Here is a 22,326-nt window from a genome sequence, read left to right on the forward strand (position 1 = left end):
AAATTTTTTTTTTTAAGAAATCTAGTCTTATTAGGATAATTTTATAAATTTAATATTGTTTTAGAAATCTACTCTTATTAGGATAATTTATTAATTTTTTCTTTAAATTATAGGATTTCTAAAAAAATTGGACTCTCTAATATCGCTCGAAAAGTTTCTGCTTTATATATGTATTAATTTTTGGAAAGTATTTACTTTGAAAATTCTTTTAGTAAGAAAGTGTTAAAATAAGGTTGTGGATTGTGGGTGGCGACAAGGTTAATTAACAATGGAGATGAGAGTAGGTTGTGCTATGTTGTGCTGGTGGAATAAAATGGGAGTTCAGACATAGCCTACGGTATGATGTGTCGTGTTTGAGCGTGTCTAACAACCTACGCAATTCCTTCATTTGAGACTTATTTCTTTGTATTTTGGGCATATGCCCAAGCGTGTCGTGCCCAGGTGAAAGGGTGTCGTGCCTGGTTAGGCACGATCTTTCTTCTCAACCTTTGGCCCGGGCACGACTCACGACCCATGAGCATGTCGTGCTAGGTCGTGCTAAAATGAGCCATGAGCCGTGCTGGAGCGTGCCGGCCTAACAACCCGTGTGCCCATTTTCATCTCTAATTAACAATAACGGTTGTGGCAATTGTTTGGTGGTTTAAATTGTTGTTATATGAAGTATTGGATAAAAGAAGAAAATGTTATGACCGATTAAAGGGTAGAATATATACTTCATGTGTCCCCGTGAATAGTTTACATTTACTTTATTTTATAAGAGAGAAATATAGCAAGTGTAAACTATTTACCGGAACAGAGGGAGTAAGAAAGATATATTATCTCTTACTAGACAAAAGTAATGGTACAAATTGACAAGCTTCTACTCAAATTGGCAGCTATTAAAGCATCATGATGCACATTCATCTTATTAGCTTAATAACCATAATCCTCTTAGGTTAATGTTAGAATATAAAACCGATCATGAGACTCCAACCATCACCTTAAACTTTTGCTTGAAATCGTTTCTTGACGGTTAATACCATAATTTTATTTCATACATATACAACTCATAAGCCAAGCATAGAAGACTAACAAATTTCTAAGAACATGAAAAACTAAGTACAAAAGCCAAGGATGACTTGCCAAGCAGGCAGCAACAAACCCTCCTTACAATGGCTTATCGACCCGGGTTCTGAATGTCGGTTTCCTCCATTAGAGACGAGAAGTCATAGAATCAGAATTCTGATGGATGGTAGAAATCATCACTGGTGGAAGAAGTACTAGTAACATTAGAACCAGAAGTGGCAGAATTACTGCCTTCTCTATTACTATATTCCTGCACAGAAAATTTCTGGTTTACTTCTTGCAGCTGTTTTTTGCCAAGAAATCGCCCGCCTGGTCCTCTAGCCCGTTTCACAGCATGCTGATGCCTTGACTCATGAAGATACGGCTACAACACGATCTGACCCGAGTTAGATACAAAGTCGGAAGCTTAGACTCGGCCTTAAAACAAAGAATCAAAGAGCTAGTTACATACCTTACAGTTTTTCAGTTTGTTTTGAGCCTCAAGTTTTGCACGATGCTGTCGTCTCCTTAAGATCCTGCAATACTGCTTAGCATTGACATAAACAGGCTCATTGGTAGAAAGATCGAAAAGAAGTAGTGAAGCTCGAGCTGGTGCAACTCCCATCCCCTCGGATGGAAGAACCTCAAACTGTTTCTCATGTAAGTAGCCTATAACAGGATAAAAGAAAGACATCTTGGTGCACAGAGGACCAAGTCCTTAAATGGTTTAAATAACAAATGACTGGAACAGAGAGAGTGTTAATTTACGAAGTATTGTATACTCACTACCCTACTAAAGATAGTAGCGACAGCCGCAATGCTAATGCAACTAAGAGGCTAAGTAAGTGAAAAGATAGTAATTTTAAACTTGATGCTCATATAAAAAGCATTTCCCAATTTCTTAATTGCAGGTATCAGCTTTGTCAACATTGCTTCTTTTAGTAAATTATAAGAAAGATCCTGGAATGATTCCAAGATCCTTCATCACTCATTAAGTAATGAATTGTTTACATATTTTCTACCACAATCTATTATTCCCTTAAAGGGAAGGGTTAGTGACATGAAGATGTCAACTTTTAGATATTAGTACCAATTATGGAGTATATATATAAATATAACCCGTATTCAATATGTCTCGGGTTTAATTCCTCTTTCCAAACATACAAAGAGTACAGATATAATATAGAGAAGCCTTGGTCTAGAGGATCGATACATGGACCTCTTGATGAAAAGACGCGTTTTAGTTCAGTAAGCCAATTTGCTTTGTTCAATCATAATCCATAACCAAAGAAAAGCGACACTGTGATTGCATCATAAACAGAAGAATGTACCTTTGGAGACGATTTTTCACACACCGGTAATAAGGCCAGAAGGCCAGAATCCATTCGGTAGCAACGAAACACTATTTATATTCATATCAGCATTTTATGTGAACATAAATTTTCCATGAAAGTTATACAAGACTACAAACTTGAAAAAAAAAAAAAAAAAAAAAAAAAAAAAAAAAAAGTTTGGTTGGAGCAAGCTAAATTAGCTATAACATTAGCTAGAAAGTTACAGGATAAATCACTGTCACAAGCCATAACATTTCAGAAAATGACATCTAGAGTTCTTCGTAGCCACGGATTCCGATTCCCATAATGACATTGTGAAGAAAAATATGTACTTTGGCTGGATTTCCTCATCATTCTACTACACCTTCAATGCTTTGCAAGTACACATTGCAAGAATCAACTATCAATGATAGCAAAGAATGGTTTGTCTAAGGCCACCTCACTCTCATCTTCCATTTCAGTTCGTTGTATTACATGAGACGATTTTATATGCGAGATGCATCAATTAACCATACAACTAAATAAGGAATGTATTAAGTATTTGGGTTTATATCACATACGAGCCTGCCTCGCACAAGACTCACTGGTAGAATAATCAGTAATGTACTGACCTGAAAATAATGTTATCATAACTTTAGGTTAATCTTGTCTGCCCATTTGAAAATATCAGAATAAACGCGGTCACCTCCTAAATCATCACCACTTTGTCCGGCAGCAACCCTCATGATATCCTCAATTAACGCGAAATTTCCCATTATATCGACGTGTGCACCACTTTGGGTCCCACGACCTTCTAGAAAGTTGGCTGGGGGAGAATGATCATACTCTCGTACATAAGTTCGTAGTCCTGAAGGATTAAACCGGTTTTTTCCACGCCAACCTTTAGCACACATGAAACCCGAGCTTAATACTGGCACTGTCTCGTCTCCATCGACCAGAAGCACTCCGTCTTTTAAAGAACTATCTTGACATCCCATATTAGCTGATATATCTATCTGAAATGGGATACTGCAGTCAGCTGAAGGGGTTACTTTATATACATATGCTCTTTCGGTTGGGATACCAACTCCATATAGAGTGAAGATCTCCAGTTCAGGTGCATTTGGCAATCTGATCGTTAGGAATAACAACAAAGTCTTAGTCCAAAATTGATTTCTGGTCATCTAATTACATGAACCGTCAATTAATTTACAATAATAAGTTAATACCGATCAAAGAAAAACCTCAAACGAAGTTTGAAAGAAGTTAATAATTGAAATAGAAGCCAAAGAACCTTACTTGGTCTCTAGAGGGTTCGACCAATATTTGTAATGTTGGTACTTAGGATCGTCTAAATTGTCAGCAATGCCATAAGAGAACTGGGAATCACCACGAGCCATCATTTTTGGAGCAACAAAATGAAGTAGATCTATAATCTCACCAGCTGTGTACATTTTGTAGTCAGCAACAGCTTTTACTCCACCAATCCCCATATCATGATACTCAGTCCAAACATCTCGACAAGTCTTATTTGCAAAATTACTACCCTTTAGAGCACCCTGAACAAAAAGAAAAGCTTAGCTGTTAAAATACAATTAATGCATTACAATGAGCGCACAGCCGCACATATAAAGTTTATCACATCTCTTGAGGCTATGGTCAATGGGGAAGATATCAGGCCATTTGGGGGTTGGACTCGTGTCAACACGCTACTATCAGAGTATCAGGTCATTTCGGGTTTGGATCATTTTTGGAGGAGACTGGTTGAAAGTCAATTCAGGTTCAGGCTGAATTTAGGTGGTTGTTCTCGAGTTTGGGCCTAACTTGGGTTGGGTCATTCGGATTGGCTAGTTTTGCCAGTCAAATTCCAAGCATAAAACTATAATTCCTTACCCTGAATTCAATCCTCTTGATTTCAGACAATGATGCTTCAGCAACATCCTTGCCAAAAGATATCATCCTCCCATAATTGACCGCCTTTCTACTATTACCTTGAGATTCATCATTGGTGTTTTCCGATGATGTGTTATTGTTGATATGCTTTCGCTTACTGGGATCATAATCTTCTTCAGGTGCCCAGTCAAGACCTCCCCAAATAGTGTCTCCACCCCTTGGGATCATTGACATAGTAGCATCCCACGTACGAGTCATCCTCATCACATGCTGCAGTGTTTGAAAATGAAATAAATCATTATTCAGAACACCTGGTGCAATTGCCCTGTTCATGAACACAAAAACACCATGTAAACGTGTATATGAGACCAGCCCAAAAGGAAGTAATAAGAATAAGGGTTGGTCTTAGATTGTGAGACGGTCTCAAACAAGACTCATTGGCATAAGAATATGCAGCGATTACCTGGCAACAGCAATGTCCCTGGCTTCAGCTGAGAAAAGGCCAGGAACAGCCTTGGGAACACCTAGAAATGGTCCGCCAATATTCATCACCGATTTTATGTGCTTGGCGCACCAATCTGGGCCACCGCCTCCTCCCATTGGAGCCGGAGCTTCAACCCACTTCATAAAATGGAGAAAGTACAACACACCCATGGAATGTGGAACTATAACAGCCTTCTTGCCACCATTGGTTGCAACCATAAGCTCTATGCTACTTTTTATCCGACTTAAAGTTTGATCCCTAACCTGGTCCAGTTCAGTTTTTAAGAACGAGTTAAGCGAGAGAAAACAGGTTTAGAAAAGGGAGTGAATGAATGCTGATACTCCATTTGTCTCTACCATTTATTTGCTTACTGCATTTTGTCTGTCGCAAGTCGCAACCATTACAGTCTCTGTTTATGTAAATTTTTTGTATTAATAGGACTGATTTGCCTCATTTGTATGTGCATGCGTTCGCTTAAGAAATCGTATCCAAAGCAATAAGACACAGGGAATACAATTTAGAGAAGACCTCAAAATGTCGAAGTTAAATAATCAAATGTAATAGACATGAAGTACCTCAGTGTTTTGGAATGACAGTCTCCAATCATATGAAGCCATATACATGTTTTTCTCTTCATAACCTATGCGTGCCAAATTGGCAATCATAACTGCCCACACAAAATATCCTGGAGCAAAATAATCTGCAGCCACAAGTCCAGGAACCGCTCTAACCCTTATACTAGAAGGGTCAAGTCCAGTTTCGTTGTCCAGTGACATATGCTCAACCCAGCATAATGGTCTACAAAAGATGGATCAGGAAGTCAGACTCAAGAAATTGACATACGGAGTATTCCTTTCTAAAATTAGAGCAAATGATAATCCCTAGTTTAACCACTATTCCTTTCTAAAATTATTACTAGCCGATGTTTTGGCCATCCGCTACATACTGCCAACATTGTCAAACGGTAATAAAATTTTATTCAAGGTTTCACCTTTTTAATATTCATTCCTCTCAAAATGTTACAACCAAAGATCACTTTAAAGAAGAAAACTTTAGACCACCATATCACCGCATTCCTGGCAAATTATAAGGCACAATTGAAAAAATTCTGATTGAAATTTGGCGTTGTTAGAGTTGGGGCTATTTTAAGAAGATTCACCCAACAGTTTAAACTTTAACTATTGATGAATAATGCAACATTGGGTTTATCTTAAGAAGACCCAATTAACTTGGGATTATCTATATGAGTATATGACTGCATTCAAATTTCCTATTTGTTCAAGAACTCGCTACTTGGAAAGCGGACAAAAGTACTGAATGACATATTCCATCGCTAGCAAGCAATCAATTTCAATAAATAATCCCCCTAAGCAACATGATATACCAAGAACCAGGTTAATGTCGTTCTGACTTCCCGAGTCATGAGATACACTTCCGAACATTGTTTCTAGGCAAGTGAGATGTTGAAATAAGGAAATCCTGTCAATTACCTTGTCGTTAAGAAATCAAGTGTTCCCAACTTCCCATTAACACAGCTAAAATAATCCTCTCGAAAAGAAAACCAATTCACAAGTCTGTTCTTTAAACATAATTTACAAGAATCTTTTGCACAACCAAATGCAGGCAAAAAAAACAATAAAACAACCACAAACCATCCAATTTTACTTCATTTAAGGTCGAATTAGGCTAAGTAGCTGGGGTCTCCTAACAGTAACAGGTGCGAAGATCATCATCAAACATGTACAAATTCTTCTGACAGATGACAATCAAGTTATTGCAAGAAATAAAAGAGGAATTATGAACTAATAAACCAGATATTCACCTACTCCAGTTACTAAATTTTGCACGGCACCCAGAATAAGGAAAAAAAATAAAGAACAATCGTTCTGCCATCACTGAGCAGAATTTCAGCATAGAGATCCATACTCCAACCAAACAATTAAAACAGGTTGGGGCACAAAACAAACATGAATTCCAAACATAGATGAAGTACGTCAAAGTTTCAGTTATATGCCATTGCCGTGTGTGCTTGTAGATCATGTATAAAACATGTGAAACAGTTTATGCAAGTTGAACTTCTTTGCAGCTCCAGCGTAAATGATTTAGGTTGAGTACTGACTAACACCACTATTCTTTGATTGTGGATTATGATAAAATCAAGCAAAATACTAGCTGGCCTACATTTTATTGTGAAGTAACACTCATTGGATGCCATTCTCGACACAACACTTATTATGAATCTCCTTAACCGCCTCTGTGTTGTTAATACAAGGGTAAGACTACGTAGATCAAACCTCCTAACCTCGCCATTTTCAAGAGTCCCGAAACATTGGGATCATAATGTTGTTGTTGTTGCAGAAGTACTAGTAAATAACACCACTAATTACTATTCTTAACAATAGCCATGATCACCAACATGATTATATCCACTCAAAAAGTTGCAAAAGCAATAATTCAACAAAAACATTACTATCCTACAATATGATATAGACAAATTAAACAGAAACTCACACACAAGTCTACAATCCAAATTCGAATAAATTTCCATAAAAGTGACAACCCCATATACAATTCCATACTCTATAATGCACACACAAGTCTACAATCCAAATTTCGAATAAATTTCCATAAAAGTGACACCCCCATATACAATTCCATACTCTACAATGAGTATAATCCTATGCTACAAAATAGGTAAAAACTAACTTAGCAAGTCATTCTATATTTATTTTTCTTTCGTCTAAAGGGAACCAACCACAAGGGCGATTATGATGCTGACATAGTTTGAACCACGGTCATAAGTACCACCCCCGACTTTACCAAGCTAAGCTAACTGACATCTGCACCAACTCATTGTATACAAAATAGGCAAAAACTAATTTACCAAGTCATAGTACATGACCCGTATTAAGAGTAAAACGGATATATCCGTCTTAAACAAGAATTTGTGCTATATGAAATGAGCAAGTAGTATGTATGTATACCTTTTATAGACTTCACCAAAAGTACCACCCCAAAGCCTTTTCCTAAACAAACCATCAGCACAAGGCTTGCCTTCCCACAACTCAAGTCCGGCCGTAACGATCCCAGGCACAAAAACCACCGGGTGAACCGCCGTAAGCCCCTCCTTCCTAAGCTTCTCACCCGGCGGATCCGGCATTGGACCCGTTATCGCCTCCGTAACATACTGAGGAAAAGAAGAAGGCATTGCATTGTACAAAAACAATAAAAACCACCATGTTGAACATATTAAACCTATAAACCAACAACAATTATTCACACATGACCACTTATTATTACCATTATTCTTCCCTTTTCTCCCTCTCTTGCTCTTCTCTTCCCCATCATCTACGATTTCGGGTTCGGATTCGGGTCGGGTCGGTTCATTAGGTTTTCTCCTACGGAGATTCTGCATTTTATATTGTAAAATATACAATTAAATTACAAAGTATTTCTGGGTTTTGATCAGAGAGGGGAAATATGAACTGGGTATTGCCGGAAAACGGATAATTTGGCGGGAAATTGATTAAAAAGGGCAAATTTTTGAATCTTTATTATAATTAGAAATAATCAATTTTTTGCTGGAAAAATTCAAATCTTTTTTCTGGGATTTGGTGATTGAGTGAAGATTGAAATTGGGTATTGCCGGAAAATTGATTTAAACTCCAAAGTTGGAATCTTTTTTACGTTTTTGATATGCCGGAAAAACGGAAGTTTAATTAAGTTGAATTTATAATTTGTGAGGGTGATAATGGAGAGAATCTAGTGGATGAAATGGTGTAAGGTGGGACCCAGAAAAACAGAATAAGAAGAATGGGAGCAGAAATGGGAGAGACGATAATAGATGAGATTACGTTTTGCTTGTTTCTATGCGTGCGTTGGTTGGTTGGTTGGTTGGTTTCAGCCTTTCAGGGCAGCTCAATGTATCTGGAAACAACAAAGATGAGGTTTTAATTTAGTAGAGATGGACAAAATTATCTTGTAAGATTTGTATATTTATTACAATAGGTCTTGGTATAGACGGGTGGGGCGAATAAACGGGTAAAGACCTCTAATAAAATGGGTGGGGGACAAGGTGAGGCACCCCCCATGTGCTTCCCACTTTATGGCAAATGGGTATTTTGTGAGGGGAAATGGTATCCGTCTATACGTATAGACGGATAGTGTCCGTTTATAATAAGAATTTGTGTATTTATTAAGTCATTAGGGGTCAATTAGTAAATATGTAAATGGGTTAATCGGGTTGGGTCAGTTTGGGTCGGGTCACTTTTAAATCAGCAAGAATTCGGGTTATATTGGGTTGGGTAGGGTCATTCTGGATTCAAGTTATTTTCGGATCAGCTATTTTCAAGTTATTTAGGCAGGTCATATTTAATCGAGTCAATTTGCGTTAAAGGGATCATTACAACTAATTTTTATGAGGATTATTATAATAAACCGACTTTAATTAACCACAAATTATATTTAACACTCCTTTCATTAAGCGTGAAGTGATGATGAAGGTTATATGAATTGTCACGAAGGTTCATAAATTACAGGGTGGATTAAAGGGTAATTGGGTGCACTAACAGGTTATGAGTGGTTAACGGGTAATCGGATGGTTGAATGAGCGGATTAACGGTGGGCTAATTAAGGTATTAAGTTAACCAAGATGCACTGTATAAATGGTAGTATTAGAGTTCGTGGATCCAATATAAAGTTTAGAAAAGATAAGGTACAAGTGTACAATTTATAAAACTCAAGAACACAAGGAGTACAACTAGGAGTACAACTTACAATTGCCTTACATTTGTATATAAAGAGAGTTGAAGATAACATCAACTCAATTATAGGTCGTGCAGTCGACAACCGTGCTATAGTATAAGATGGTCAAACAGTGAATAGCCCAAAATTGACATTTAACTATATACGGAGTATGTATTTTAAGTATACTGGATTAAGGATAAATTACAAATAACCATCACGTATTTACATATTTTTACAAATTACCACCACGATTAAGGATAATTATTTACTCCCGTATCTAAGAACAAGTATTAAGTGTGAATTAAGGATAACATTAACTAATACGAAGTACTTCATTAAATCTATTGATAAATCAACAAGGAATTGGGCAAACTAACACTGCCGAAATGCCAAGTGCCGGTTGGCGTGTCTGATTAGAGCTCTGGATACTTCATATAGTTTCTTACTATCTTATTTGTACGTATACTCGACGATGTCGTTTTCCATTTATTCCACACTTCTTTCACTACTATTGTTATATGAGTTTCGAACCTTGGGCCCTTGGCAAAAGATAACCCGATCCAAACAAACCAGCTCTGATTGCTGAATCCGACCGTAAATAACCCAACACGATCATTTAGGTAAATCGATGAGTGATAGAACTTCTCGACCTAATCAGAATCGTAATTGAATTAAAATGATTTTTTAATTACGTATGTATTCGACGAAAATGATGATCTAACACTAAATTAATTTATTAATAATTTATTACTTAGTGTGAGACCGATGTTATTTGAAAGTAAAGCATTAATAAACTTTAGTTTTCTTTTTAGTTCATTTTTTTTTTCATACGTTTGTTCGAAATGTGTAATGAGAACATCAAATAAATATATTGAAATAGAATGAATGGAGGAAAAATAAAATAGTAACAAAGGTGTGATAAACATTGTCTAGTTATAAAAAAAAAATGATCACAGCCGATAATTGAATTTTACTTTCGGTAAACAGCCGATAATTGAATTTTACTACGAATAAACAGTATCAACTTATCAATGGGCTTGAATTGTGCCCTTAAAAAGAGAGATTAATCATTTTTCGAAGATGTTTAATTCTAAAATCAATGACAATATTAAGACACTTACAATCTTACTTGATAAACTTCTACTTTGACTGAAGTCATCTTCACATTATCAAAAAAAAATTACATGACACGATTTGACATGTGAGATTAATCACGAGTAATACATATTTATCATTTATAAATTCTCATTTGTGAAGAACACTTTTCGTCACAAGCTTGTAACTTCTTACAAGTTATAAGTGGATAAGCAAGTGGAAGAGTATGTTATTTGAAAAGGAATAAAACAGTGACAAAAGAATCAGAAATACCGAAAACCGGAAGGTAGTGCCGCGTATAAAGAACCGCTGCCTTGAAAACTATTTCTCCGGTATGACCGTGGTGGCGATCAGCTAGTGCCGGTAGTTCCCCAAGGTTAACACTACAATCTCTACGCAGTTCCGCCCACTCGGAACTGTGAGACTTGGAACGATCGAAAACAATACCCAGAAACTTTTAAGAGAGCAGAAGAGAAAAGGAAGAAGGAAGTGTGTTTGTGTTGTATTATTTCTAAAGTGAAGGGACTGCTTATATAGGAAAACGGAAGAAGAGCAAGGGCCAAAAACGGTTCCTATAATTGAGCAATCAAGGGCAGAAATTAGGGGAGCATTAACAACACATTAATCTCCCACTAACAGTCATATTGACTAAGCACCTGGACACTTCAGTCCATAACAAAACAAACGGTTCTGGCCCAAAAAGATAGGCATAGCCCGCCGCAGGCGATTGCCAAATCCCAAATCCCGAATCCCGAATCACGAATCCGGGCCGGGCCGGGCTCGGGCACGGCGCACAGCGCACGGCGCACGGCGCACGGCGCACGCGAGCTGAATTAAGCACCTCGCAAGGCTTCCACAAAAGCCTCCCTTGACCCACTAGTGATAGTGTAAGGTAAGAGAACATATATAAACACATGAAACTCTTTTTTCCTCACCAATGTGGGACAATTGGAAAAATAGGAAAGCCTCACATAAGCCCCTATTTTCAACAATCCCCCACTAGGGGCGCCAGAGACAAGAAAAGAATTCTGGGTAAAGGAAGAATTGGATACTTAGGTATCAATATCTTTCGATTTGAATTGACACTTTAGTGAAATGAGGAAACAACTTACTTACAGCGAGAAAATATCTTGCGATTTGAATTCCTAGCTGAGCTTCGGTCGATACCCCCCACAACACATATCATAACTTCAGATTAAGATCGTTCCGCGAAAGTGCAACGCGCTCTGTTAGAGCAATGCGTTTAACTTGGTATTGGCAGACATGTTCACTAGACTTCTCATAGTCTTGTGATCATCACACCTGCATAGGTGGCTCAAGTGCTTCTCAACAGCACTTTTCACATGAGTCATTAAGGACCCAAGTCCAACCTGGTGTATGATCCATCAAGTGCGTCTCAAAAGCACCACCATTAAGGCTATGAATCATACAACGTCATAGGAATAGAAGCTTTAGACCTAGTCAAGTCTCACTCTTGACCTAAGGACTTACGCCCCATTCCCCTCGACGTATCAACGACTAGTCTCCTAGCCAGCCCTTTAGTAAAGGGATCAGCAAAATTGTTTTCGGTCTTCACATAGTCCAACACAATCACTCCATTGTCTTGGAGTTGTCTAACTGCAGCGTGCCTTATTCGAATATGTCTCTTTTTCGAATTGTAGACACTATTCTTTGCTACACCAATAGCAGCCTGCGAGTCACAGTGCAGGGAGACCGGTGTTAGCCGTCCGCCCCACACTGGTATATCAGCTAAAAGGTTTTTCAACCATTCAACCTCTTGTCCTGCCAACTCAAGAGCTATGAACTCAGATTCCATGGTAGAGCGTGCAATACAAGTCTGTTTAGAAGACTTCCACGATATAGCACCTCCACCCATGGTAAAGACATAACCACTAGTAGAACAGATCTCATCATTACCTGCAACCCAGTTCGCATCACAATATCCCTCTAACACAGCAGGAAATTTACTATAATGCAAACATAAGTCAACTGTTCCCTTTAGGTATTTTAGTAAACGACGAAGAGCATTCCAGTGTTCATTGCTAGAGTTATGTGTATAACGACTCAGTCTACTAACTGCATAAGCAATATCTGGTCGAGTACAGTTCATTAAAAACATCACACTACCTAGGATTTTAGCATACCCTTCTTGGGAAACACTCTTGCCCAAGTTTTTACACAATGCTACACTAGGATCATAGGGTGTTCTAGCAGGCACATCATCAAATCAGTTAAACTTTCTCAACACTTTTTCAACATAATGAGATTGACTTAGACAGATTCCATTGGGGTTTCGGATGACCTTAACTCCTAGGATAACATCAGCTTCTCCTAAGTCCTTCATCTCAAATTGTGATGACAAAAATTCTTTGTTCTAATTATCACCTCTAAATTATTACCAAGTATTAACATGTCGCAACAACATAAAGACATATAAGCACACAATCGATTCTATTACTTTTGAATAAACACATGTATCGAATTGTTAACCACATAGCCATTACTTATCAAAGTGTTGTTAAATTTCTCATACCACTTTGTTTAGGTGCTTGTTTCGATCCATAAAGTGACTTGTTCAGTTTACACACTTTACTCTCTTGACCCTCAATCACAAAACCTTCAAAGTTGAGACATATAGATCTCTTCCTTAGTTCACCATTCAAAAGGCGTATTAACATCCATCTGATATATAACAAGGTTATGAATAGCAGCTAAGACGACAAGAGTCCTAATAGTCGAAATTTTGGTCACAGGAGAGTAAGTATCAAAATAATCAATACCCTTCTTTTGTGTAAAGCCTCTAACTACAAGTCTAGCTTTGAACCTCTCTATTGTACCGTCAGGTCTCATTTTCTTTTTAAAGATCCATTTACTTGTAATGGGTTTACTACCTTTAGGTAAATCAGTCAACTCCCAAGTCTGATTTGACACAATAGAGTCAAGTTCACTTTTAATAGCATCTTTCCAAAAATTAGCATCAATGGATTTCATTGCCTCACTATAGGTTTTTGGGTCATCTTCTATTAAAAAGGCCGAAACAAACTCATCACTAGCACAAACAGTGTATCCTAGTTCAGACAACATAGTTGTATCATAATCATCACCGAAGTTCTTTGGGCATCTAGGTCTTTTACTTCTTCTAGGTTCAACAGAAACATCAATAGAAGTGCTAACACTAGCATGTGAAGACAAATCAGGAGATGCAACAGATAAACTAGGAGATGGTACAACAGTTTTCTGAAAAGGAAAAACATGCTCAAAAAATTCGGCATCTCTAGCCTCAGATATAGAACGATCACTCAAAGACATAAATCTATAAGCAGAGCAATTTTGAGCATAACCTATAAACACACAATCATAGGTCTTAGGTCCAACGGTAGGTCTCCTAAAATCAGGTAAACCCACTTTAGCTAAACACCCCCATACCCTAAGGAAGCTCATGTTAGAAGGATAGCCCTTCCAAATCTCGTAGGTGTCTTGTCAATTTTCTTATGAGGTACACGGTTAAGAATGTGACAAGCTGAAAGAATTGATTCCCCCCACATATCGTCAGATAGGCCAGAACTTAAAAGCATAGCATTCATCATTTCTTTTAAGGTTCTATTTTTACGTTCAGCTACACCATTGGATTGGGGTAAATAAGGTGGACTAGTCTCATGTATTAAACCGTTTGCGACAAAAAGTCGGCTAGATAACTGGATTTATACTCACCACCTCTATCAGACCTTACCCTTTTAATTTTTCTGTCAAGTTGGTTCTCAACTTCATTCTTAAAGTTTATAAAAGAGTGTTCAGCTTCATCTTTAGTCTTAAGCAAATAGACATGGGTGTATCTAAAACAGTCATCTATAAACGTAACATAATAATTATTGCCACCTCTACTTGCAACATTTTTGAAGTCGGCTAGGTCGGTGTGAATTAACTCAAGAAGACTCGTGTTCCTAGTAGTCACAGGTTTACTAGGTTTCTTTGTAAACTTAGCCTCAACACAGCTAGCACATTTAGAGAATTCTTGACTCGTCAAACTCGTAATTAAACTCAGAGTTCTAAGTTTTTTAATATAATCCACATTTACATGACCTAACCTTCCATGCCAAAAATCAATAGACTCAGCGATATAAGCAGAAGAAGATGCAATATTATTAATAGCAGAATCAGAGTTCAATACAAAAAGACCCCCAGAAAGATAACCCTTGCCCACAAATTTCCCATTACGCGACATTACCACCTTGTCGGCCTCAAAAACAAGTTTCAAACCAGCTTTGTTTAACAAGGCACCAGAGACAAGGTTTCGACGCAATGAGGGTACAAATAAAACATTACTGAGAGTAAGTGTTTTCCCCGAGGTGAGTTTGAGAAAGATCTTGCCTTTGCCTGTGATCTTTGCAGATGAAGAATTACCCATGTAGACGCATTCCCCATCAAAGAAACTTCCTCGAACTCAAAGAAATAAACCCCTATCAAAGACACGAGGTGTCTCGAAGCTCCGAGATCAAGACCCATTCAAGAACATTACCCACCAGATTAGCTTCCACAACCACATCCGCAATAACATCATCATCACACAACATTGGCCTCAAGAAATTTCTTCTCGAGCATTGGTAGGCTTTGTGCCTGGTTTTCCGCAAACATAGCGGACAATAAGACCCTCAAAGACTTTACGAATCTTAGGAACCGGTTTGGTGTGCTTCCCTGAACCATTCTTCTTAGCAGACCCCGATTCTTACCCCGACCAACCTTGGCCTTACCCTTACCCTTATATTTCTCAAAGATAAGACGGACCACCGACTCAACCGTTAGCTTTAACAAAGAAGAACAACAGAACAGTCACGAGTTGACTAGCGGGGAAGGTCTTTAAGGCGATTAGCCTCCTCGGTCCTCATATGTCCTATAAGTTCCTTAAGGGACAAGTCTTTCTTTTTGTGCTTAAGTTGGTTTCGTAATCGGACCAGGAGGGAGGGAATTTTTCTAGCGAGACATTAGCTACGAAAATATCATCAAGTTTCATGCCTTCATTCACAACATCAGCACATAAGTTTTCATAGACATAGACTTGATCCATGATAGGTTTCCCGTCAGCCATTTGAAATCCCAACCATTTTCCCACAACATACTTCTTTTTCCCCGCATCATCAGCCCCATACTTAGTTTCTAAAGACTCCCAAATAAACTTAGCGGACTTATTTACAAAAATAAGTCAAACAGGTGTTTGTCATATTATTCGAAATATGCCACCTAGCAGTTTTGTTATCCTTTACAAATTTCGCAATATCCTCTTCATTGGACTTAACATCTTTAGCAGCAGGAGGGGTCGTCTCAACATCAGTAGGGGTGATAGGTTTAGGCGGGTCATTAAATAAAACATAATCAATTTCTAACTCGCTCAAAATACATCAAAAGTTTAGGGACCAACGCTTATAATTGTGACCGTCTAACGACTCCAATTTCGCCAATTCAGAGCAATTTTCGACATAATGGACATAGTTACAACAACTAAATAGTTTTCAAATTGTTATTCGAAAAGGAATAAAACAATGACAAAAGAATCGAAATACCGAAAAAGGTAGTGCGCGTATAAAGAACAAATTTGCCTTGAAAACTATTTCTCCGGTGCGACCGTGGTGGCGATCGGCTAGTGCCTTAGGTAGTTCCCCAAGGTTAACACTACAATCTCCACGCAGCTTCCGCCCACTCGGAACTGTGAGACTTGGAACGATCGAAAACAATACCCAGAAACTTTTAAGAGAGCAGAAGAGAAAAGGAAGAAGGAAGTGTGTTTGTGTTGTATTATTTCTGAAGTGAAGGGACTGCTTATATAGGAAAACGGAAGATGAGCAAGGGCCAAAAACGGTTCCTATAATTGAGCAATCAAGGGCAGAAATTAGGGGAGCATTAACAGCACATTAATCTCCCACTAACAGTCATATTGACTAAGCACCTGGACACTTCAGTCCATAACAAAACAAACGGTTCTGGCCCAAAAAGATAGGCATAGCCCGCCGCAGGCGATTGCCAAATCCCAAATCCCGAATCCCGAATCCCGAATCCCGATCCGGGCCGGGCACGGGGCGCGCGCGAGCTGAATTAAGCACCTCGCAAGGCTTCCACAAAAGCCTCCCTTGACCCACTAGTGATAGTGTAAGGTAAGAGAACATATATAAACACATGAAACTCTCTTTTCCTCACCAATGTGGGACAATTGGAAAAATAGGAAAGTCTCACATAAGTCCCTATTTCCAACAGAGTAAGTGGGAAGGGTCTGTGATAGATCACAAACTTGTGACGGTCACAATAAAGACTGTTTATTTATCATTTATTCATATTACTAACGGGTAACATATAAGTTTTTAAGTTATTGTATACTTTTTCATACGGAAGCGTAGGATCAATGTAAAGAGTGTGCTTATTTTAATGTCGTAGTTTTAATTTTAAATAAAGGTTATGTAAATGTTATCTCGGTGTATGGCTTTGTAGTGCTAGATTTAGATGTCAAGTGTCTGGGGCTACCTAGTCGAGTAGCTTACTATGTATTGTTCATAATAATATAAGTTATTCATCTGCTCTCAAAAAAAAAATTGTAAAGAGTGTGAGAAATTGAACATAACCATGGAACTAAATAAACATTAATCAAATAATTTGCTTCATTATTGTAGTAAACCTTGCACCACCCTACAATCTTAGTATCTTACATATTTATACTCACATATGCACCTTTCGAAAATCATTATTGCTCGTAACCGAGACGTATGGATGCGCTCTATAGTTATACGGAGTACTAATTAACTTGTCGAGCTCACGCTAGTTCGAATTTTAAAGATTCATTGAGCTTGTCATGGTTAGCTTGCGACAACCACAGCTTGTAACAACAACATAAAAAATGGTTAATCAACATATTTATACGATGTATAATTTTCGATCTAACTTACCTAATTGAATGCTATGTTTGGGAATGTAGAATTGGAATTGAATTCTGTAATTGAGACATTTCAAGCGTTTTAAAATTTCTAGAATTTGGAATTGGAATTAGACTCAATTTCATATCAATTTCAACCTAGTTAAAATTTGGCACTCTCAAATTCCTACTCCCTCCATACCAGACTAATGGTAATATTGACCGTTTTGTCACTATTCATGATCGTAGGGAATCTTCGATATTATTCTTAATCTATAAGACAAAATATAGTCATGTGAGATCTTGTTTGATTTATCGTTATGAATGCTATAAGAATATCAAATTTTTATAATTTTTAATAATGCGTAACAAAAGATATTTACGTTGCAAAACGTATCTCGACAAGTGTGAAAAAGTCAATGTTACCATTGGTGTGGTATGGAGGGAGTACTATATAGTAGTCATTTCAATTCCATCACTACTTGATTACGGTTTTTTTGTGATGCAAGCATGATTTTTTTTAAATTGCAAATACTTTCCGTCACAAAATTCTTTTTTTTTTCTAATAAAAAGTTATAAAATAATGCTGGTGACTTCAACCCATACCCGACCCGCCAAATTCCAATTCGATGGGTTCCCAAACGTCATTGAGAAATTGAAATCCGAAATCGAATTCCAAGTGATATCTAAACGAATTTTTGAAATTGGATTTGGAATTGATTTCAATCATTTTGATTTCTACAATTGAAATCATGAAAATGAAATCAATTTCGGGTTTTCAAACATTACCTAAAGTAATTTATTTGCAAGACTCACAAGCTAACAAAACATTAAATTCGTTTCCCCCAACTTCATCGGTCACCATTAAACAACGGGTTTTTCTAACCTATGCCCACTAGGCATAGGTTAAGAAAACAAAAATGGAAAGAAATAAATGTATTTATTGTAAAGAAAAGTAAAAGTAATAGGATATTCCAATTTCCCATAAAAACATCAATTAGTTCTTTCCATTTTTGTTTTCTTATCCTATGCCTTGTGGGCATAGGTTAGAAAAACAGTTAACAAAATAATACACATGTAATTATGAAAATATCATTTATTATAGCAAGAGTTACATTATATATCGTCTTACATTAGTGTGCCCAATTATAACGTAACTCAAACAATTTTGTATCCGAGTTGTATAAATACACTCCATCGGCACGAGCATGCCAATTACAATCTTTAGAGTGACAAGTTTTCGGATTTTTAAAATCAGCTGAAAATACATCAAAAACGCCATGACCTTTACTCCATTGCATGTCACAATAAAATAGTGTCGATAAAAAGATATTTACTCTAAAAGTCCAATTCACTTGTTGGGAAACACCTAAAATGTGTTGTCCAAGATCATCATTCTTAGATTTACAGTGAATTGTGAGTGATTCATTTTGTGGTAATTCATTTACCACATACACATTAACTTTTGCATTAAATTCACATTTTGCATTTTTTGGACAAGTAATTAATACTAATATAAGTATTAATACTAGGGATTGAAAGGAAAAAGGTGTATTCTTGCAATTGAAGATGTTCATTGTGAAATGTGATGTGTTAAATTATGTTTATGATTGTGTAAGTAACAATAATCTTAGGTGTTATATATATGCACTTTAGGTCTTCCAACTTGTTTTAATGGAGAGAAAAATATATTAGGATTTGAAATACAATAAAGGAACTATGCCCTTCAAATTATAGTGATATTTAATAAAAATCGATATTTATCACCTATTATATATATTTATTTACAAATTCTCATGCAATATAATATCTTTCAATAAGTACTATCTGTGGAGTATTAGTGAGATTTTAATTTTGTTAAAAAATTATATTTAGAAGGAAATTTTGTCTGTCTTTTCTTAAATGTTTTTCGTTAAATTGTTATTAGTTTGATTCTTGACTGTAATTTTGTGTGATTTTTTAGGAAAACTTCTTGTGATTCTAATGGCTAATGAATGAATATTATGTGCAAAAAGATACAAAATTACTTAAAAACTTTTTTTAGATGTCATTTAAATACCATTTTGTAAATAAATTGTTATAGTAGGTAGTTATTTCTAAGATAATACTGCTAATTTATAAGACAAAAGTGTATATAATAGGTTCTAAATACCAAATTTCTTAATCAACAAAATATGTTGAGATTTGTCTTGATCATACTCGATAAGACAAGAAAAGTATTAGATCATACATTATTTTTTTCTAAGTACTGCTCAATAATCAGTTAAAATATTTTTCAAATACGGTTTAACTAAACTAACTATCAAGATTGGCTCAAGGCAAACTCAAATTTTTCCAACTTCGCTTCAAAAACGGCTACTCACTCAATGATTTATACTAACCGTAGTTCTATGGTGCGGCGGTCTTTTCCGTGATGTGCAATTTTGCACTTAAGTTGTTGGATTGATTATTTAAAAAAAAAATAGGTTGTTGGATTAATTAATGGCTTTAATGACTTATAAATGAAGAAAAAATATTTATTTTTTTAATTTTTAAAGTAAAGTCATTAGATGGCTCTTTGTTCAACAATTTTTTTAGTAAACTATGTACCAAAATTGTTGAGCAAAGAGCCATCTAAGAAAACGGTAGTACCCAAACAAGAGAAGTTAGATACAGAAAATGGTAAAAAACACGATGATTTCACAAAATGGAACGCGATGTTTGAGCAAAACAAGTGACCACATTTATAGGAAGACCAATTCTTCGAATGAGTCTCTTTACTTTAAAGATCAGTCGACGACTTGTACTGGTATCCAAGCAACATAATGCGCTGTTGAGCATCATATGAGCAGCAAAATTCTTGTGACTCAAAGATTGAAACGAAGAAGCAGATAGTACGAAATTATAGGATTATAAGATAAAATAGTCTTACAACTTCAAGTTTGTTCCTCGAGATCATAATAACTTAAAGTTGAGGAACAAACCAAAATGGCGGGCAAGTTGAGGAACGTGTATCATCACCTTCATAAAATCTCCATATTTCATCACTCTGTATGTCATATATACCCATATCATGTCCACCAAACTCCGTAGGCCAATCCCAACACCCATTTCCATCGTCATTAAAATATACACAATTACGCTGCAAACCTGTAGCCTCTACAACCAAAACTGACATAGAAGAGTTACAACCTACAAACAATGCCACGTCACCAACATCTTCAATCTCATGCCACTTTTTTTCTTTCGGATCAAGTTTATAAACCTGAATATAAACTGTTCGATAAACAATGTCAAAATCATAAGTCCTAGGATCGTCTGGACTTAGCACTTGTTCCTTGTACCGTAGGAGCATAAGGAGATCAGTACCTGATCGTACTAAATATGTTGTTCCGAACCATTTTCTATATTCCACAAAAATGTTAGTCACTTGGTATATAGTCTATTGGTTTAAGAGGCTCAAGACGATCTTGGAATTTCTTAACGTTCCAACGTAAAATTTCTCCATCGTCATACAACGCAAATACCCAATCGTTAATCGCAACAACATCAACAATAAGTACTCTACTCGTAATTTCACCGAACCTAACAACTTTTTTTTTTTTGACAAGTACTGATGTCCATGATTCATCTTCATGCCTAGCAAAAGTTAACTTTTTGCTAAAGTCATAGACTACCATAATAACAAACTCATATTGACCGACATGACCGTGTCGAAGCACTTTCAGTACAATAAGCTTATTAAAATAAAATTGTAAAATATTATCGCTATCTTTTTTTTTTATCAAAATTATTGGAATCGGATGCAATGGTTTCTCAAGATGGGAAAAGGAGTTCGGGTTTAGTGATTGGATTGAACAATTGAACGGTATAGTCGTGGTCAATCATTGCAACCCTACCATAAGCCGAACCCCAACACCTTTTCCTAAATGTATGTGGGAGACTTGGTTTGTAACACTTATTATTATGATGATTAAAGATCTTCCGAATACAATTTGGATTTTCTTTCGTGTTTTCAGCAAGTAAAAGCCATGTCATGGTTGGTGTAGCCCGCCATCCGTGCTTTATTGATGATGAAGCACGATTCCACCAACGACATACAATAGAAAAAAGAATAAAACTCTTCAAAAGATATAACTTGGGTGCAATTATACTAAGAACATCGAGAGGCAAGCAAGACCAATCTGCCGCCATCATCCTAGTGCAGCAAGTGCGATCGTCCTGACAATAATCAGGCAATGGCTATTTATATTACGTAAAAGTCGGTTTGAGCCTGCCTTTAGTCCTTAATTCATCTGAGGTCTTCTTCCATTCCTCCATTCAATTTTTTTTTTCCTTTTTTTTTGGAAAATAACTAATCTTAAACCTATTAGGGAATATATATATACGGTATTAGTATTATGGAAAATATAGTATTTTCTTTTGAGGGAGGAAAATATGAAAAATTCTTGTGTACTCACGGAGGACCGTACCCGTTACACCTAAGCCACGACTCCCTCCATTCAACTCCACTTTACATGTATTCCTTTTTCGTCCATTCAACTCCACTTTACATGTTTCATTTTTAGGCCAAGAAAATGACCATTCTATCCTTATTCACACTCCATATTTACAAAAAATGCCATCTATACCCCACACTAATCCACCATAAAACCACACCTTTATATTTTTTTAACATTTTTAACCCCACCATTCTCTTTCCCTATGTACTTTTTATAATTTTTTTAATCCGCTCCTTAATACCCGTGCAAAAAGCAAACTTGCGAAGTGGAGTTGAATGAAGGGAGTATAATAATTGCATTTGGCAGATTATTTTTAGATGTAAGGACGACCGTCGTTCGAAAATACAAAAGAATTTTTCGGAAAATATAGTATTAGAT

At 36.6% G+C, this 22,326-nt stretch overlaps 2 protein-coding genes across 2 annotated transcripts; both read right to left on the reverse strand.

Annotated features, from left to right (window-relative positions):
- Positions 1 to 964: 964 nt before the first annotated feature.
- On the reverse strand, positions 965 to 1,839 carry LOC141591702 (nuclear transcription factor Y subunit A-5-like). The gene is made up of 2 exons (XM_074412120.1): positions 1,517 to 1,839; positions 965 to 1,429 (listed from the first exon to the last, which is right to left on the reverse strand). The coding sequence occupies exons 1-2, from the start codon at positions 1,736 to 1,738 to the stop codon at positions 1,214 to 1,216; spliced, it is 438 nt and encodes a 145-aa protein (XP_074268221.1). The 5' UTR covers positions 1,739 to 1,839; the 3' UTR covers positions 965 to 1,213.
- Positions 1,840 to 2,801: 962 nt separating this feature from the next.
- On the reverse strand, positions 2,802 to 8,669 carry LOC141591701 (phospholipid:diacylglycerol acyltransferase 1-like). The gene is made up of 6 exons (XM_074412119.1): positions 7,719 to 8,669; positions 5,310 to 5,532; positions 4,714 to 4,997; positions 4,251 to 4,575; positions 3,657 to 3,916; positions 2,802 to 3,488 (listed from the first exon to the last, which is right to left on the reverse strand). Exons 1-6 carry the CDS (start codon positions 8,147 to 8,149, stop codon positions 3,005 to 3,007), a joined length of 2,007 nt encoding a protein of 668 aa, XP_074268220.1. The 5' UTR covers positions 8,150 to 8,669; the 3' UTR covers positions 2,802 to 3,004.
- Positions 8,670 to 22,326: the final 13,657 nt, after the last annotated feature.

This window comes from Silene latifolia, chromosome 7 (assembly GCF_048544455.1).
Source record: "Silene latifolia isolate original U9 population chromosome 7, ASM4854445v1, whole genome shotgun sequence".
NCBI lineage: Eukaryota > Viridiplantae > Streptophyta > Magnoliopsida > Caryophyllales > Caryophyllaceae > Silene > Silene latifolia.